This window comes from Microplitis demolitor, chromosome 9 (genome assembly GCF_026212275.2).
Source record: "Microplitis demolitor isolate Queensland-Clemson2020A chromosome 9, iyMicDemo2.1a, whole genome shotgun sequence".
Taxonomy (NCBI): Eukaryota; Metazoa; Arthropoda; class Insecta; order Hymenoptera; family Braconidae; genus Microplitis; species Microplitis demolitor.
The window spans coordinates 7,859,471-7,874,729 of record NC_068553.1 but is presented as its reverse complement, the minus strand read 5'-3'; the positions used below and the strand labels follow the sequence as shown (position 1 = coordinate 7,874,729).

The 15,259-nt window shown below is 29.4% G+C and overlaps 2 protein-coding genes across 4 annotated transcripts in view; one reads left to right on the top strand and one right to left on the bottom strand.

Moving 5' to 3' along the window:
• Window positions 1-820: 820 nt before the first annotated feature.
• The window catches only part of LOC103575401 (transmembrane protein 184C), a 29,023-nt gene continuing 14,584 nt past the window's right edge, over window positions 821-15,259 (top strand). Inside the window, exons 1-2 of one of the 3 annotated variants that reach the window (XM_008555170.3) lie at window positions 821-1,080; window positions 1,687-1,787. The gene's annotated coding sequence lies outside the window, so the exon portion shown is untranslated. Of the gene's footprint in view, window positions 1,081-1,686; window positions 1,788-4,498; window positions 4,658-15,259 lie in introns of those variants that run through there. The other 2 variants (XM_008555169.3, XM_053741795.1) reach the window with 2 other exon arrangements.
• LOC103575400 (uncharacterized) lies at window positions 13,066-14,364 on the bottom strand. The gene is made up of 3 exons (XM_008555167.3): window positions 13,954-14,364; window positions 13,475-13,758; window positions 13,066-13,400 (listed from the first exon to the last, which is right to left on the bottom strand). The coding sequence occupies exons 1-2, from the start codon at window positions 14,330-14,332 to the stop codon at window positions 13,595-13,597; spliced, it is 543 nt and encodes a 180-aa protein (XP_008553389.3). The 5' UTR covers window positions 14,333-14,364; the 3' UTR covers window positions 13,066-13,400; window positions 13,475-13,594.

Genomic DNA, 15,259 nt, shown 5'->3' with positions numbered 1-15,259 from the left:
CATTTTAGGACGACTTTTTCGTCGGGACTACTATAATTTGATTATTTTTACATAAATAGTAAATTATTATTTGAAAATTTTCAGGAATAACCCTGAAGTTAGCTGACACCTGACATTTTTTAAATTAAAAATTCAACTTTAAAAAAAAAAATTATTTTACAATTAAAAAAAATACTCGTGTTTGTTTTTTCGAAATTTAAACGATTATTTTTCTAGTTTAGTAAAAAAATTGTCTTCGTTATAATTTCAAAATTTCCTTAGAAAATACGATTTGTGACGATTAAAAACGATTAAAAATTTAATCATCATCAATCGTCACAATCGTCATGGTTTTTCACATTTAATCGTCTCTAATCGTCAAAAGACGATTTATTATTTTACGATTAAAAACGATTAATGACGATTAAAATTTCAGATCGTCATATAAATTGTCTTTAATCTTCATCCCTGCTTAAAAAATTCGATAGATTCTTATAGCTGTATGTATAAGGCCCTATACTTAACTATAGCACTTCTCATAGAACTCATTCATTCTTATAAAATTTCTATAGGAATGTATGAGGATCTATTGGATTCTATGAGATTTTCTAAACAGGGATGCGGAACCCGAAATGGCAACATTATTTTACGATTAATGAAGATTAAAAATTTCCAATCGTCATGAATCATCTTTAACCGAAAGTTATGGGAAAGTATGTCGCAATTAACTAAATATCATCTTTCTGCAGTCAATTTGACGTAGAATTCTGGCTGTAGATTTTTGTCAATTTACAGCTTAAGTGGCTATCAGCTCATTGTTATCATTACAGTTAAACCCGATAGGTGGCGCATATTTTTATAAACTACTGTTGTTGTTATCATTGTAGTAACACATACAACATATCCATAATTTTATAAATCGGATTAGAAAATTTTCTTTTCTTTTAGTTGTTTATACTACAATTAATCACTCTAATTCGATAATCAGAACTATCGTCCTAATTTATTCGTTCTTTTATTTATTTACAATTGTTTCGTTCGAAGTTTATTTCTATGCAAGAAATAATTGAAAGTCTGATTATCACCAATTATTTGTAATAGGTGAGTCTAACTCGTTTAATTATCTTACATTCGCTATCATTTTTTCAGTCTTATTATTTGTTATTTTTTCTTTCTGAATTATAATGTTCAAAAATCAAGAGCCAGTATTTTAATCCAAGCTTAGTTCTATTCGACATTGACACATACTAAAATAAATCTAGATATTTTATATATATATTCTATACTAACAACGAGAAATTAACTTCTGATTTAACAATCTCTCATTGAAATTAATCCATAATTGTTATACTACTCTGGGAACTATTAAATACTGAAAAAAATGCAAATTCAAAGCTTTTTAACTGATTTCGATACGAATTAATGTTTTATGAAATTTAGATGAATTTTATGAAACTTAACGCCTTGAAGGCACACAGTGAAAACTCTAAAACTTAGATTTATATAAAGTTTATAAAATGATTTCTTCCGACGCTAAGAAAAAAAAAATATTAGATGAATTTGGCTGCAAATAACTTTGAATTTTATAACTTTGAACCATATCCACTGTCATAATATGATTGTAAACACCATCCCTAAAAATTACCTTGATTATAAGTTGATAGAAAGTTATGGCCAGAATTAGACAATTAAAGTTTCCGATTTCAGACCATAATATGGGTAAAACACCTGATAGCCACTTTGATTGCAAATTGACAAAGCTACTGCCAGAATTTGATGTCAAGTTGGTGGCACAGATTTTATGTTCAGTGAGTTGACTCCAACTTTCTCATTAATTTTTGTCCAAATAAAAGAAAATTTTGCGCTTCAGTCAGTTTTCCGTAACTTTCAGGTAGCACTCTGTCAACTTGTCTTTCAAAGGGCAAGTCTACGGCTTCCGTGGCGCCGCCAAATGACAACAGAGTTTTTTAGTACTCGACGAAATAAGACTTTTTTTAAGGATAAAATTTTTCGATATTTCGCTTAGTTTTCGACATATCAAATTTAGAAATTTTTTAAATTTAACAAAAATTTATCTTTTTTTGCAATGCATTTTGTAATTCATTTTCAAAAAAATGAATTTTGAACTATAGTGATTTTATTTTCATTACTTTCCGAGGTACAAGCATAAAATGTTTTCCAAATTAACTTATCTTTGACGAAACCAATAAAATTAATTTTTAAGAACGGTTTTCAGATAATTTTGTCCAAGCTTTTCTCTGAAATGAAAGCCCTAAGCGCAAAATAAAGGCACAGACCCGATGCTTTACTCAATAAATTAGCGAAGTTCACTTCAATTTTTTGATAACTTCCATTTGATTACGAAAAAAAAACTTGGACAAATTTCCCATTTACTGTACAAGTGCAACAAAGATAGTACTGTTCATCCACTTGAGTGCGAATAGAGAAAAAAAGGCCATTCGGTAGCCAAAATAGAAGTAAATTTCTCATTATTTGATTATTTCAACCTTTCGAATAAACATTAATAATAAAATAAACTTTTTTTTTGACATTCTCAAAAATTCTCAAGGTTATAGAACAAAAAAAATATCAAATTCATAAAGTTTGAAAAATCCAAAAGTGCACGCCTCATAACGGTTATTCAAAGATACAAAATAATTCATTATTTAAATATTTAAATATTCTACTGAAGGAATAAGAATTAAATAAATAAATAAAAAAAAAAAAAAAATGGTATTGATTTTATTATTTTTTTTCATCATTACTTTTAGTTACTTGAATTTTAGAGTTCAATCTTTTGCGGTATTGGCGTCTGATGAAAAACATACAACGCATGCGTGTACATATTTATCAGCCTGGCTAACAGCGCTCCAACGCGGCCAAAGACTGAACGTCGTATAAGCATAGAAATATACCTTTATTGACCAGTATTTTTCAATATTTTTTTTTATTAATTACAATTAAACGACACTGAATTGAACCGTCATTTTAAATAGCAAATAATCCGGTGTAATTCTAAAGCTAATAAAAAAGGAATGGTCCTGATACGTTAAATTTTTCGGGCGTAATCGTGGCACATCCACACGTACAGACATCCGGACGTCCACAAACAATTTTTTTAAATCAGATTTTTTTTAATATTGAACAAAATATATGTGTTTTAAACACATCGAATATGATAGTTAAAGCATTTCTCTTAATAATAGTGTACTTGTATTATCTTACAAATACAAAATAAATGTCTGCAAAATTGCTTGAGTTGAACATGTTGAGAGTAATGTACAACATCAATGCTTTGCGTTATGAGGTGTGCAATTGTCAAAAAATTTAAAGTTAAGGACGTTCCCACCGAAATCACTTTCTTACAATCTTCCTGAAATTTTGAATACACATACTTTTAAGTATCCTTTATACGTAGAAATTTTTCAAAATAGCCCTTGCGGTACTAAACTTGTAATTATTGAATATTTAAATTTGCATATTTAACATGTGAACCCTACCTCGATCAGTGTTGTAGCACACGTTTTCATGAATAAAAATAAAAATTTTCTTACGATTATTTAAAAAAAAAAAGAAAATCATTAATTGAAGATATAACGAATATGTTTCTGTACAAATAAGAAAAACAAGCGGTTTTTATTTTCTTGTAAAAAATGCTAAAAGTTAGCTACTCTTAACAGTTTTCGAATTTTCTGTCGTTGCTTGAATCGCGATAGATAGCGGCTTGGCGGGTGCCTAAGAGAGATCCGAACGGAAATGTAGCCAACGCAACAAATGCAAGAAAATTTAAAAGCAAAATTGGTCAATATCAAAATATATACATTCCACAGCTTATATATTACACTAAATGAAGTACAAATCAAAATAAAAACTCTAAATCGACATGACACTCACACTTTAATCGTAAAATGTGATAATTGAACAAAAATCCAGTTACCCACGTGAAAAAAACAAATAGTATCAATGACAAACTCTTTAAAAGTATCTAAGCTAAATTTTTCAAAAAAGAGACAATTCACATCACGCTGAACAAAAACTCAACCGTCGGTAAAGTAAATCTTTGTAGGTAACTGACTAACTTGTAATCAAGTCTTAAGCTATAATGGAATTTAAAAAATTTTTTTATATTTTTAAATTATTATAAAACGCTTAAATGTTATAAAGTAATTGATAATAAATTAGTCTAAAGAAAACCATGTAAAAAATTTTGCAGATACATAAATTTTTTAATTACATTTTTTATTAAATTCTTTTTTATTTCAGAAACCATACAATCATTTAAATTATCTTATAACTAATTATGTAATTATATTTTTATATAAAGAGTGAAAGTAAAAAATTTATATATTTGCAAAATTTTTTACATGGTTTTCTTTAGACTAATTTATTATTAATTACTTTATAACATTTAAGCGTTTTATAATAATTTAAAAATATAAAAAAATTTTTTAAATTCCATTATAGCTTCCCTGATAGCCAAGTTGGCGAGAAACTGACGAGAAACTTGCAGCCGCAACTGGAACCAAGTTGATCGCCAACAGTTGGTACCTCCAATAGTTGATGGACATTTTCTGAGAAAGTTGGTGGCAAAAGTTGTAAATCCAAAAAGTTGACGAACACTTTCTGAGAAAGTTGGTGGCAAAAGTTGCTTGCAAAAGTTGGTGATCATAAGTTGACGGTAAGTTTACTTTCAATTTCCTCAGAAACTTGCATTCCAGTTGCGGCTCCATACTGCCGCCAACTTTCTGAGAAAGTTGGCGGTAACTTGTAGCCAAAAGTTGCAAAAGCTGAAGTTGTCGATAACTTGTCGTCAAGTTGGTCGGAAACTAATGAATGACCAACTTTTTCTCGATCAACTCGTGTTATCAGGGTTAAGACTTGATTACATAGTTAGTCAGTTACCTACAAAGATTTACTTTACCGACGGTTGAGTTTATGTTCGACGTGATGTGAATTGTCTCTTTTTTGAAAAATTTAGCTTAGATACTTTTAAAGAGTTTGTCATTGATACTATTTGTTTTTTTCACGTGGGTAACTGGATTTTTGTTCAATTATCACATTTTACGATTAAAGTGTGAGTGTCATATCAATTTAGAGTTTTTATTTTGATTTGTACTTCATTTAGTGTTATATATAAGCTGTGGAATGTATATATTTTGATATTGACCATTTGCTTTTAAATTTTCTTGCATTTGTTGCGTTGGCTACATTTTCGTTCGGATCTCTCTTAGGCTATGTTCCGATATACACTGTGACCACTGTAAGGTGTGACCTCCGACATGCATTAAGTGCACTGAACAGTGCTCGCAGTACAATATCGGAACATGGCTTTAGGCACCCGGCTTGGCAACATTACACTGGGCGGGAAGTTTGAATTCTGGAATTTCACGTTGAGCTGTTTCATGAATTTCTTCTTGATTTTGTTGCTTTTGGCTTCAGACCTACTTGGTAAGGCTTTAGTTATTTTAGCACCAATCTTTTTTTTAATAAATATTTATTTACAATCATCAATATAAAAATAATCTCTAAAAATTTTTCAAAACATTTAAATTCTACGACACGCGTTTCCACATAAGAATAAACAGAGAAAACAAAAATCACGTTGACAGATCGGAGAATCGACGCAATGAGAATATTTTTAGACTTCTGCACATGTGGGAGCAAGCGAAAAAGTGCACTGTGCCTCAACTAGTTTTCATTATATTAATATAACTTAACATAGGAAGAATCGTCTTTAAAATTGAGCATGACTGCTTGGTGGGAACGTCCTTAAATGCAAAAAATTTCAGAATTGAAATTAACAGATTGAAAAAATTATCGGAATGGTAAATTGAATCACGAAAATTGAAGTTGAAGAAAATTAAATTATCTACAAAAAAGTATTCTGTTTTTTACTATAGGATTAATAGTTAATACAAAATTAAATAAAATAATTTAAGTTGGAATTTCAATTATGATAAATCTAAGTGTCATACTTGAAATCAGTCATATACACTGTCAATAAAACAAAATTGAATACACACTAGGATGCTCCATTTAATGTAGTTCACTCGAAAAACGACTTTTTTTAGGAATGCGATGAAATTAAAATATGAGATTAATAAAAGTGTCTAATATTTAATGAACAAAAAAACCAAATTTTTTCAATCAAATTTATTAACAATCAAAAAGTGCATAATTAACATGCTAGAGATCTACCAAGTATAAAAAAAAACATGTAGTTTCCTGAATATCTTGGAAACGGTTCTTACCATTGTTTTTTAAACTTATCAACAGTTAAATGAAAAAATTAGAAATTTTTTGAAAAAAACTCTGAATTTCTTGACCGATTTGTTTAAAAAATATTGATTTTTAAAATATAAATAATTTTAAAATACTTGAATACTTTAAAATACGCGTGGTGGGGTACAGTAATCACAACTCGGTAACGTTGCAGTCGTTATACTTAACCCGCGGAAATTCAAATATCACTTAGTTAGGTTAATTTTTGAACATGAAAGTATTGGAGGTTACAAAATTTTTGGAAAATTTTTTGAAGTAACTTTTATGAATGTTAAACATTTATTCAATGACATTGAACAAACAAAAAAAATATTTTTTTTATACTAATAACTTATATTAATGATATCTTTTCTAATAGCTTTAGAATTTTTAGAAATTATGATATCGAAAGTAACACACATTGGACAATTTTATTCTTTTTAAATGCGATTTTCTTGTAAGTTTAAATGAGTGTGAATGTAGCAGACATCAGAAAAATTTTAAATTATTAATAAATGGTGTAAATAATTAATAAAATTAAATTAAAAAAAAGAGTTTCAGAGCTGATCAAATTTTTATAGTACCTTAGATAACTAGTGCCATCGCGTATTATACTTGATGTTACTAATTGTCTAAGATATTTTTTATAATAAATGCTCAAAATTAAAACGTCGTTTAATGCTTAATAATTGCTCATATTTTAATAATTATCTTCATAGAAATCAATGTTTTTTTTTTGGTTCAGTTTATTCATTAATTAAAAATTACTTAAGTGTTTATTTATTTAATTATTAAAAATGAAATTAAATACTTATTTATTTAATAGAAATTAAGATAATATTTTTATTTTATTGCTTTATTAATAAATAAACATGAAAATTAACTTAATACAAGGTCTAATTCACGTATTATTTAATATAAAAACTTGTACATGTTTTTTTCTTAATATAAACTAACAAGTCTTAAAATTTTAGATTAATTAATATCTTCCTTTGATTCCATTTTATGAAAATGTAATATTTATTTTTTACTTTTAATCACTTTTTAATAAAATTAGAGTTTAGGTTATAAATTTAAGGTGATACCAATTTATCCGTTAATGATGATCCACAATCGTTAGCTGATCAATTTAATGCGCATGTGTAATCTAGAGAATTTTTTTTGCTAGTGATGCAGCTTCAGGTAAAAGTGAGTTTACCCCAGTAACTTATCTTGAACATTTTGATAACTTGAATTATAGAGTAAGGATATACCACGACTATTTTCATCTAATTTTGCGGTAGAAGGGATGCGCAAATGCTGTAAGAAAGTTTAAACACTGCATTTGACCAATCAGAAGTGATGAGTGTTCAATGAAAAAGTTTATGAGGCCGAGGTTAGGCATTTAACGGCGTTTATTTTGAGCATGTATTATATAAAATTGATTTATGAAGACGTTTTTGAGAAATTTCAAAAAAAAACTAAAAAAATTTTTTTTTTTAATTCTTTCGTTAACGGTTTTTCTCTTGAACGAATGAACTGATTATGATGGTTGAGTTGATATTCGACGCGGCTTACAAAGTTTTAGAGCTGATTAGATTTTGGAATCAATCCATCGAGTGAATTAAAAGTTATCCAAAAAAAATATTTTTGAAAAAATTTTATTTTTGAAATATCTCCGAACATACCCTACCGATTAAGCTCAAATTTATAGTGCTTATAATATTTAATAAGCCGCGGCGAATGACACCCTGACGACACCCCTTCGACAACCGATCAAAATCGGTTCATCTGTTCAAAAGTACAGAATATTTACATACATACGTACATACATACATACACTCGGACATCATCTTGAATTTAGTCAGAACAGCTCCCTAAAACCTCAAAACGTCGACATCTGTTGGAATTTTGATTTTCGTAAATCGGGGTGAAAACAATAACTTCCCGAAATTATTGAAAATCATCAATTTTCTTGGCGGGAAGTTAAAAACTCTCAAAACAAGTAAAAATTTTTTTGTCTAATCCTAAAAATATGTTGATTTGCGGAAAAAAAATTTTGATTTAAGATAATTATTTACTAAGCGCAAGAAAATTTTAATTTTTTGAATCGTTAAAAAAAATTTCTTGTATCAAGATTAATTTTCTTGATTCAAGTGAGCTGTATTACTTTGTGAAAAATAAAATGTAAGAAGGGAAATAATTTACATAAAAGACTAGCACATTTAAAAATAAGTCTGATAGCTTCGTCGAAAGTCAAAAAATACTAAAATTCACTATGAATTCAACTTTGACCTCGAATAACTTTGATTCAAAAAATTAGAAGAGACCTTTTTTGTAGAGCATTCAATTTTTAACACAAGTATTCATTGATTTTTCCGATACACTGATTTCCTAGTGAGGGGTAAAATTCTAAACTGTAAAAAAATTTTTTTCTATGTTATTTAAATCGGAAATCGAAAAATGCGATGAGCTACCTCTAAAACTTAAATTTAGGAGCCGATCTTCTGACAGGTTTTTTATTTTGACATATTTCATCAATTTCTTTTGGTGACAAAAAAACAAAAACCTTGTTTTTTGGCACACCCTAATTTCTATATTATAAATAATTCCAACTTTTAGTAGTATTGATTCAAAATACATTATACAATTATCTCATGTTTTTGTAAATTATAACTACATAGGAAAAACAGTTAACTCGAATCCGGAAAAATCCGGAAAATCAAAATTATCTTGAACCAAATAAATAATTATCTTGATATTTTTATCTTAAGTCAGAACTTTTTTTTTTCAAATCAACATATTTTTATGCATTAAGTTTAGTAACATTACAATATCACTATTGTAATTTCATTGAACAATTTATATTGAAAATTATTTGTAATTTAGTATACTGTTTTGAGTATACAGTAAATCAAATTACAAACAATGTTTGTCAATGTTGAAAACTTTTTATTGGGAACTAATCAACGGTTTGGTAAAATTACAAAACGAGTAAGAAAAATAAAAATTTTTGGGGAAATTACAATGGGTTATATAATTAACAAGTCAGAGTTATGAAATACTGAAAATATTTTTAAACTTTTAAAGACTTTATTGTAATTTCAGTTATAACTTTTTGTTGTAAATTTATAAAAAATTATAGTAAATCAAATTACAAACAATGTTTGTAAATATCAAAAATTTAGTAGTAAATTTCTCAAGACTGATTTGATAAATCAATTTCAAAATCTGATCAGCTTTAGAACTCAATAAAAAGCGTCGATTGTCACCTTAACCGTCTCAATCGGTTTGAAGAATAATAGATATCGTTTGAGAAGAAATGGTAAAAAACGTTTTTTTCCGAAAACAAAGGCATACAAAAGTATTTTCGAGCTCGAAAATGTATTCACAACAATATTTCGAGTTCAAGGAGCTTGAAAACGGCGGGAAGTTTTGGGGCTGGCCCGCAGGGTCAACTGACAGACCGATTTTTTTTTTACTATTTATGTATATGATTGGCGATTTCCTACCGAAATTTTAATATTAAGAATAATATTTGGTAGTATCCTAATGTGCCAATTATGTAAATTAATTCTTTTTTTTTTTAGTTTGTAGCAATAAAAATTTGTTTTTCATTCCATTTTTTTTTGGCTAGTCGGCACACCCTGGGTTAAAAATAAAACTTGATGAAGACTTGGTTTACCAAGTCGAAATATGGAGCCGTTTTTCACAATTACAAACTCGACTTTTTTACGGAGATCTGAAGTACATTGAGTTTTCGCCTTGGTTTAAACTTAGCTGGCTTACTTAGTCACGACTTGAGACGAAAAAGTTGAAATTAAGTCAAAATGGACTTAGTTGAGACTTATTCGACTTAAATTATAAGGCGAAAAAGTCAAAACTAAGGTAAAATAATTTTTGTATATTAACCCTTCGTAGGTAGCGTGTCTATTCCGAACCAAGTTAGTCGCATGGTGAGCGCTCCGCCGCCGTGTTAAAACGTACGCGCTGTTGCAAAATGTAACCGAATAGTATTTCCTTGTGAGATAAAAATATTTTTTCAATGTTTTATTATTAGATATAATTTTATTTTTATATTTTATCATAAATTTAATTGAATAATAAAATTTTTTTCCTGTTATTTTTATTTTTATCACACGTGACATTATTAAATTTAACATAATTAAATTTAACATCTAGGACCAGATTATAAAATTATAATTAAATTCAATCTGTGATGAAAAAAATTAATTAAAAAGAAAGATTAAAGAAATAAATAATTGAAAAAATTGGCATTCATTGTTTTTTAACTTCCCGCTAAGAAAATCGAGTTTTCATCAGATGTCGACGTTTTGAGGTCCTAGGAAGCTATTCTGACTATTTTCAGAATGATGTCCGTGTGTGTGTGTGTGTGTGTGTGTGTGTGTGTGTGTGTGTGTGTGTGTGTGTGTGTGTGTGTGTGTGTGTGTGTGTGTGTGTGGATGTGTGTGTGTGTGTGTGTGTGTGTGTGTGTGTGTGTGTGTGTGTGTGTGTGTGTGTGTGTGTGTGTGTGTGGATGTGTGTGTGTGTGTGTGTGTGTGTGTGTGTGTGTGTGTGTGTGTGTGTGTGTGTGTGTGTGTGTGTGTGTGTGTGTGTGTGTGTGTGCGTGCGTGTGCGTGTGTGTGTGTGTGTGTGTGTGTGTGTGTGTGTGTGTGTGTGTGTGTGTGTGCGTGTGTGTGCGTGTGTGTGCGTGTGTGTGTGTGCGTGTGTGTGTGTGTGTGTGTGTGTGTGTGTGTGTGTGTGTGTGTGTGTGTGTGTGTGTGTGTGTGCGTGTGTGTGTGTGTGTGTGTGTGTGTGTGTGTGTGTGTGTGTGTGTGTGTGTGTGTGTGTGTGTGTGTGTGTGTGTGTGTGTGTGTAAAAATTAATTAAGTAGCCTTGAAGATACTGGCCAATTACAAAAAAAAAATTTTTGTTTTTAGTTTTTTATTTATTTCTCAGAAACGACTTATACGATCGATTTCAAAATCTAATCAGCTCTAGAACTCTAGAAAACGCGTCGATTGCCGTCTTAGCCATCTCAATCGAATAATTCGTTCAAGAGTTATCGTGGGAGAAAGAAATAGTAAAAAACAGTTTCTTGCGAATATCTTCGAAACAACTCAACCAAATAATTCCAAAATCTAATCAGCTTTAGAATTTATTAAAACGCATCAATTGCCTCCTTACCATCTCAATCGGTTGATGCTCTCGAGAGATATCGTGGGAGAAAGAGATGATAAAATCGGTTTTTTCACGAAAGTAATGGTATACAAAAGTATTTTCGAGCTCGAAGAGTTTGAAAATGTATTACAACGATGTTTTCGAGTTCGAGGAGCTCGAAACAGCGGGAAGTTTTGGAGCTGGCCCGCAGAGTCAACCGATAGACCGTTTTGAGTAGATTTATAAAAATCTGACTGTTGTATTTGTCCTCATGACGCAACTTTACAAAAATTTTAACATTTTATATCTATTTGAGTCAAGTAGGTTCCAAAACTACTATTGGTGAAAAAGTTTATATATATATATATGTATGTATGTATATTAGGGTGGGTCAAAAAAATCAACTATTTTTTTTTTTTACATATGCGATCGAAAAATGGGTTGCTAGACACCTTAAAAAAATTCTCACCAAGTATGAGCTCTTAATTTTAATAGGAAGATCCTCCGCATCGCAGTTTTTTATTTTTTTCTCAGTCCAATAGAAAAAAATTCATACCTCATCATTAATTGATTGTACAAAAAACTGTTCAAGAAGAATTTTGTAGGAAATTTAATGCTCTACAAAAAAGGTATCTTATATTTTTTCCGTAAACCTCACCATTCCAATGATATTGAAGATTTAAGTTTGATCATTTTAAGACAAATTTCATATTTGTTTATGAATTTTATAACTCGACAATAAATGACTATTATAAAATGCGCAATACTAATTTTTGTAGGAAATTAATTGCTCGATAAAAATGGTGTCTTATGTTTTGTTGAGAAAATTAAGCGTTCAAGAGATATTCATCATTAAACTTTCATATGTACTGATTTTAAGAGTTTTTGATTAAATAATCGAAAAAATCTCTTTGTAATTTATAAGTTTTCAGAAAATTTACACGAATTTTAGTTTTTATCAGCTGAGAAACTTTAAAATATTTATCAAGTTTTCTTTTATGTGCAATTATCTTAGTCTACATTTAAAAAAATAAATTGTACATTATTTATCGCTTAGTTTATTATTTGTTGATAAAAAAAGCAAAGTTTTCATTATAAATGTTTTATGATATATTCCAGTTTTAGAAAAAAAAATGTCCAATTAGTTATAAGAAGGTTTTTTATTTCAATATTTAAATGAGTTATTAATTTTCAAACAATTTTTTGTTGCAAGTAGGATAATTTTTTCGATGCTCTTTAACAACTTGCAATAAAAATTGAAATTGCTCTTCGTTTTTTGTTAAGCATTGGTTATATTCACTTACTAATGCGACACCTCGCTCTGCCACATCATTAACAACTTTCAATTGTGCGAAAAATTCTTTATTTTCATTATAGCTGTCTTCAGTAGACCATTAATCAATATTTTTGTCAAGGAAATCATACGGCAGATCAAAAAGCTCAAAAAGTTTCATTGACTTCTTAGAAACAAAGTCACTTACGTTTTTTTGCAGAATTGAATCCAGATTTTTTTTTTTCGATTGTAAATCTTCTTGCTTTAGAATCTGTACCTTCGCGAGTCTTAACAGCTCCGACAATATTCTTCTTTACGGTTAATGGAACGGTATCATCAAATAGTGATAAAATGGCAAGTTCATCACTTAAGTACCATAAATGTAAAGTCATTTTTTCACATGTAGCCGAGGATATCAAAGGATTAATTTGCCTGTACTCAATTAACGTTTTCATGAACTCCAAGTCGTGACTAGCAGCAGAAGGCGCAGAAGTTGATGAAAACCAAGCTTTTACATACACCATAACTACAAAACTACAAAGTTGTCGAAGACATCCAATTCTTTCTTAGAAAGGACAAAGCTATCTCTAAAAATAAATATTTTTAGGCAATAAATTGCCTTTGCCATCCATCTTGCGTGATGAATCGCACCAGGACGCTTAAAGAAAACTTGGTCTCGTGGCATTTCTCCAAGAAACATTAATGACAATTCCAATAATTCTCTATAGTCGTCTCCGGGTTGCGATAACTACCAAAAATAATCAATTATTCGTAAAAAATCGATAATTTTACTTTACAATTAAAATTATATTCAAATAATACCTGTAAGTATCTCGTAATAAATGTAGCTAGATGATTTTTTTCATTCGTAACAATATTAGCAACAATCGTATCTTCAACACCAGATTATATTTCGTTTTATCGACTGTGTCCCAAAATTTCTTAAATCTCCCTTATTATTGTAACATTTGGTCCGGATGTTGCTGGCCAATACACTTCGAATGCACTCCTTAAAATGATTTCATAAATATGATGGCGACAAGGTAACCAAATTAATTCTTTTCCTAAGGCCTTTTCAATTTCTTTACATGTACCGTGATGGATTCCTGTATAGTAAGAATAGATAATTACACTTTAAGTTATGTATTTAAGAAAAATTGTAACGCATATTTAAAATCTAAATAAATAAAGAATTATAAATAATGTGTACGTGTCGAAAATTTAATTTATGTATAAAAACAATTCAACTGGAAGAATGAAAATTAAATTTTCTTTTAAATATATCATCATTGATTAGTTACCCGTATTAACTGCAGTCGTATCGAAACACATCACCTTAATGTAACGAATAATACGCCATTGATTCAACGTCGATAAGATGGCTGCTGCTTGACTTTCTGCCGTTCCACTATTCATTTTTGGAACTCCAAGTAACTGCTCAGTACCAAAAGCAGTCAAAAGAATCGGTAACCGGTCCACAAATTTCGATTCAGCAATGTCATTCAGTATTTTGCCATCCCAATGCACGACGTATTTATCATGAGCTTTGAAGTTATCTTTTAGTCCTATAGCAATATCTTTTCGTAAGAGCATGCGAGTTCGTTGGATTGTTCTGTAACTAAGAGTTGTATCTTCTATATTAACACCAACACTTGATAGAACTGGAGCAATAATGAACATCGCATGTCTACTACTGACATTAGCTCTGTCGAGTGCCGAGATAAGCTCTGGAGTTAAAATATTTATTTTTGCTCGTGTTGTCGGTATTTGAGGCATATACTCTAAATCTGAACCGAAATTTGTAGCTTGACTTAATGTAAGCGTTGAGGATGGCTCTGATTTTTGACTTGGAACAATCTCATGACTGGTTAAGGGTTGATTCAAATCTAGAATAAGCGTTATCATTTAATTAATAAAAGCAAAAATATGGAACGCATTCATTTTAATATCAGATAAAGAACACAAAGAGTTTTTAATTTATCATCTATAAACATATTGACATTTATGATATAATTAATTATAAAAACAATAATTTACTTTATTATTTATAATTTATAATAAAATTAATTTATTTTCGATTATTAATAAATTTTATGATAATTAAATGTTATAAATACTTACGACTTTCATCTACTTCCATCATATTCATGGTTCTGTCTGATTTTTTCAGGTTGTTAGAAAGAATTTCTTTCCGGGTATCACTTTTTTGGTTTAAATATAGCTCTTGAATATCATCATCAAGCAGTTTTAATGATTTATGATCTACAATATCGAATAATGCTTTAAGTTCATTCTGGAATCTTTTTTCATTTTTGTTTTGTGCTGATGATTTTTTTCGCACAAAAGATTTTTGCAATTTCATCCATCGGTTATGATAGCGAAGAATTTTTTGTATGACATTACTTGGTACAATAGTTGGAATCTGGTTGTTTTTCCATAGTTCAATAATTTGATCAGCTGCATTTTTAGCACTTTGTTTGATAGAGCATTTTAAAACTTTGAGCTGAGAAAAAAAGACACTCATAACCTCTTTTACTGGTGGCAACTTACGTTCGGAAATTTGTTGCATGGGTTTTCCGATCAAATGAATTTCCTTATCCATATTTT

Excerpts from the sequence above, each read along its gene's own strand:
- LOC103575400 (XM_008555167.3), bottom strand. The coding sequence starts at position 14,332 with ATGTTCATTATTGCTCCAGTTCTATCAAGTGTTGGTGTTAATATAGAA. Across the intron at positions 13,759-13,953 it reads TACGACTGCAGTTAATACGG|GAATCCATCACGGTACATGT; the intron begins GTAACTAATCAA and ends CTTACTATACAG.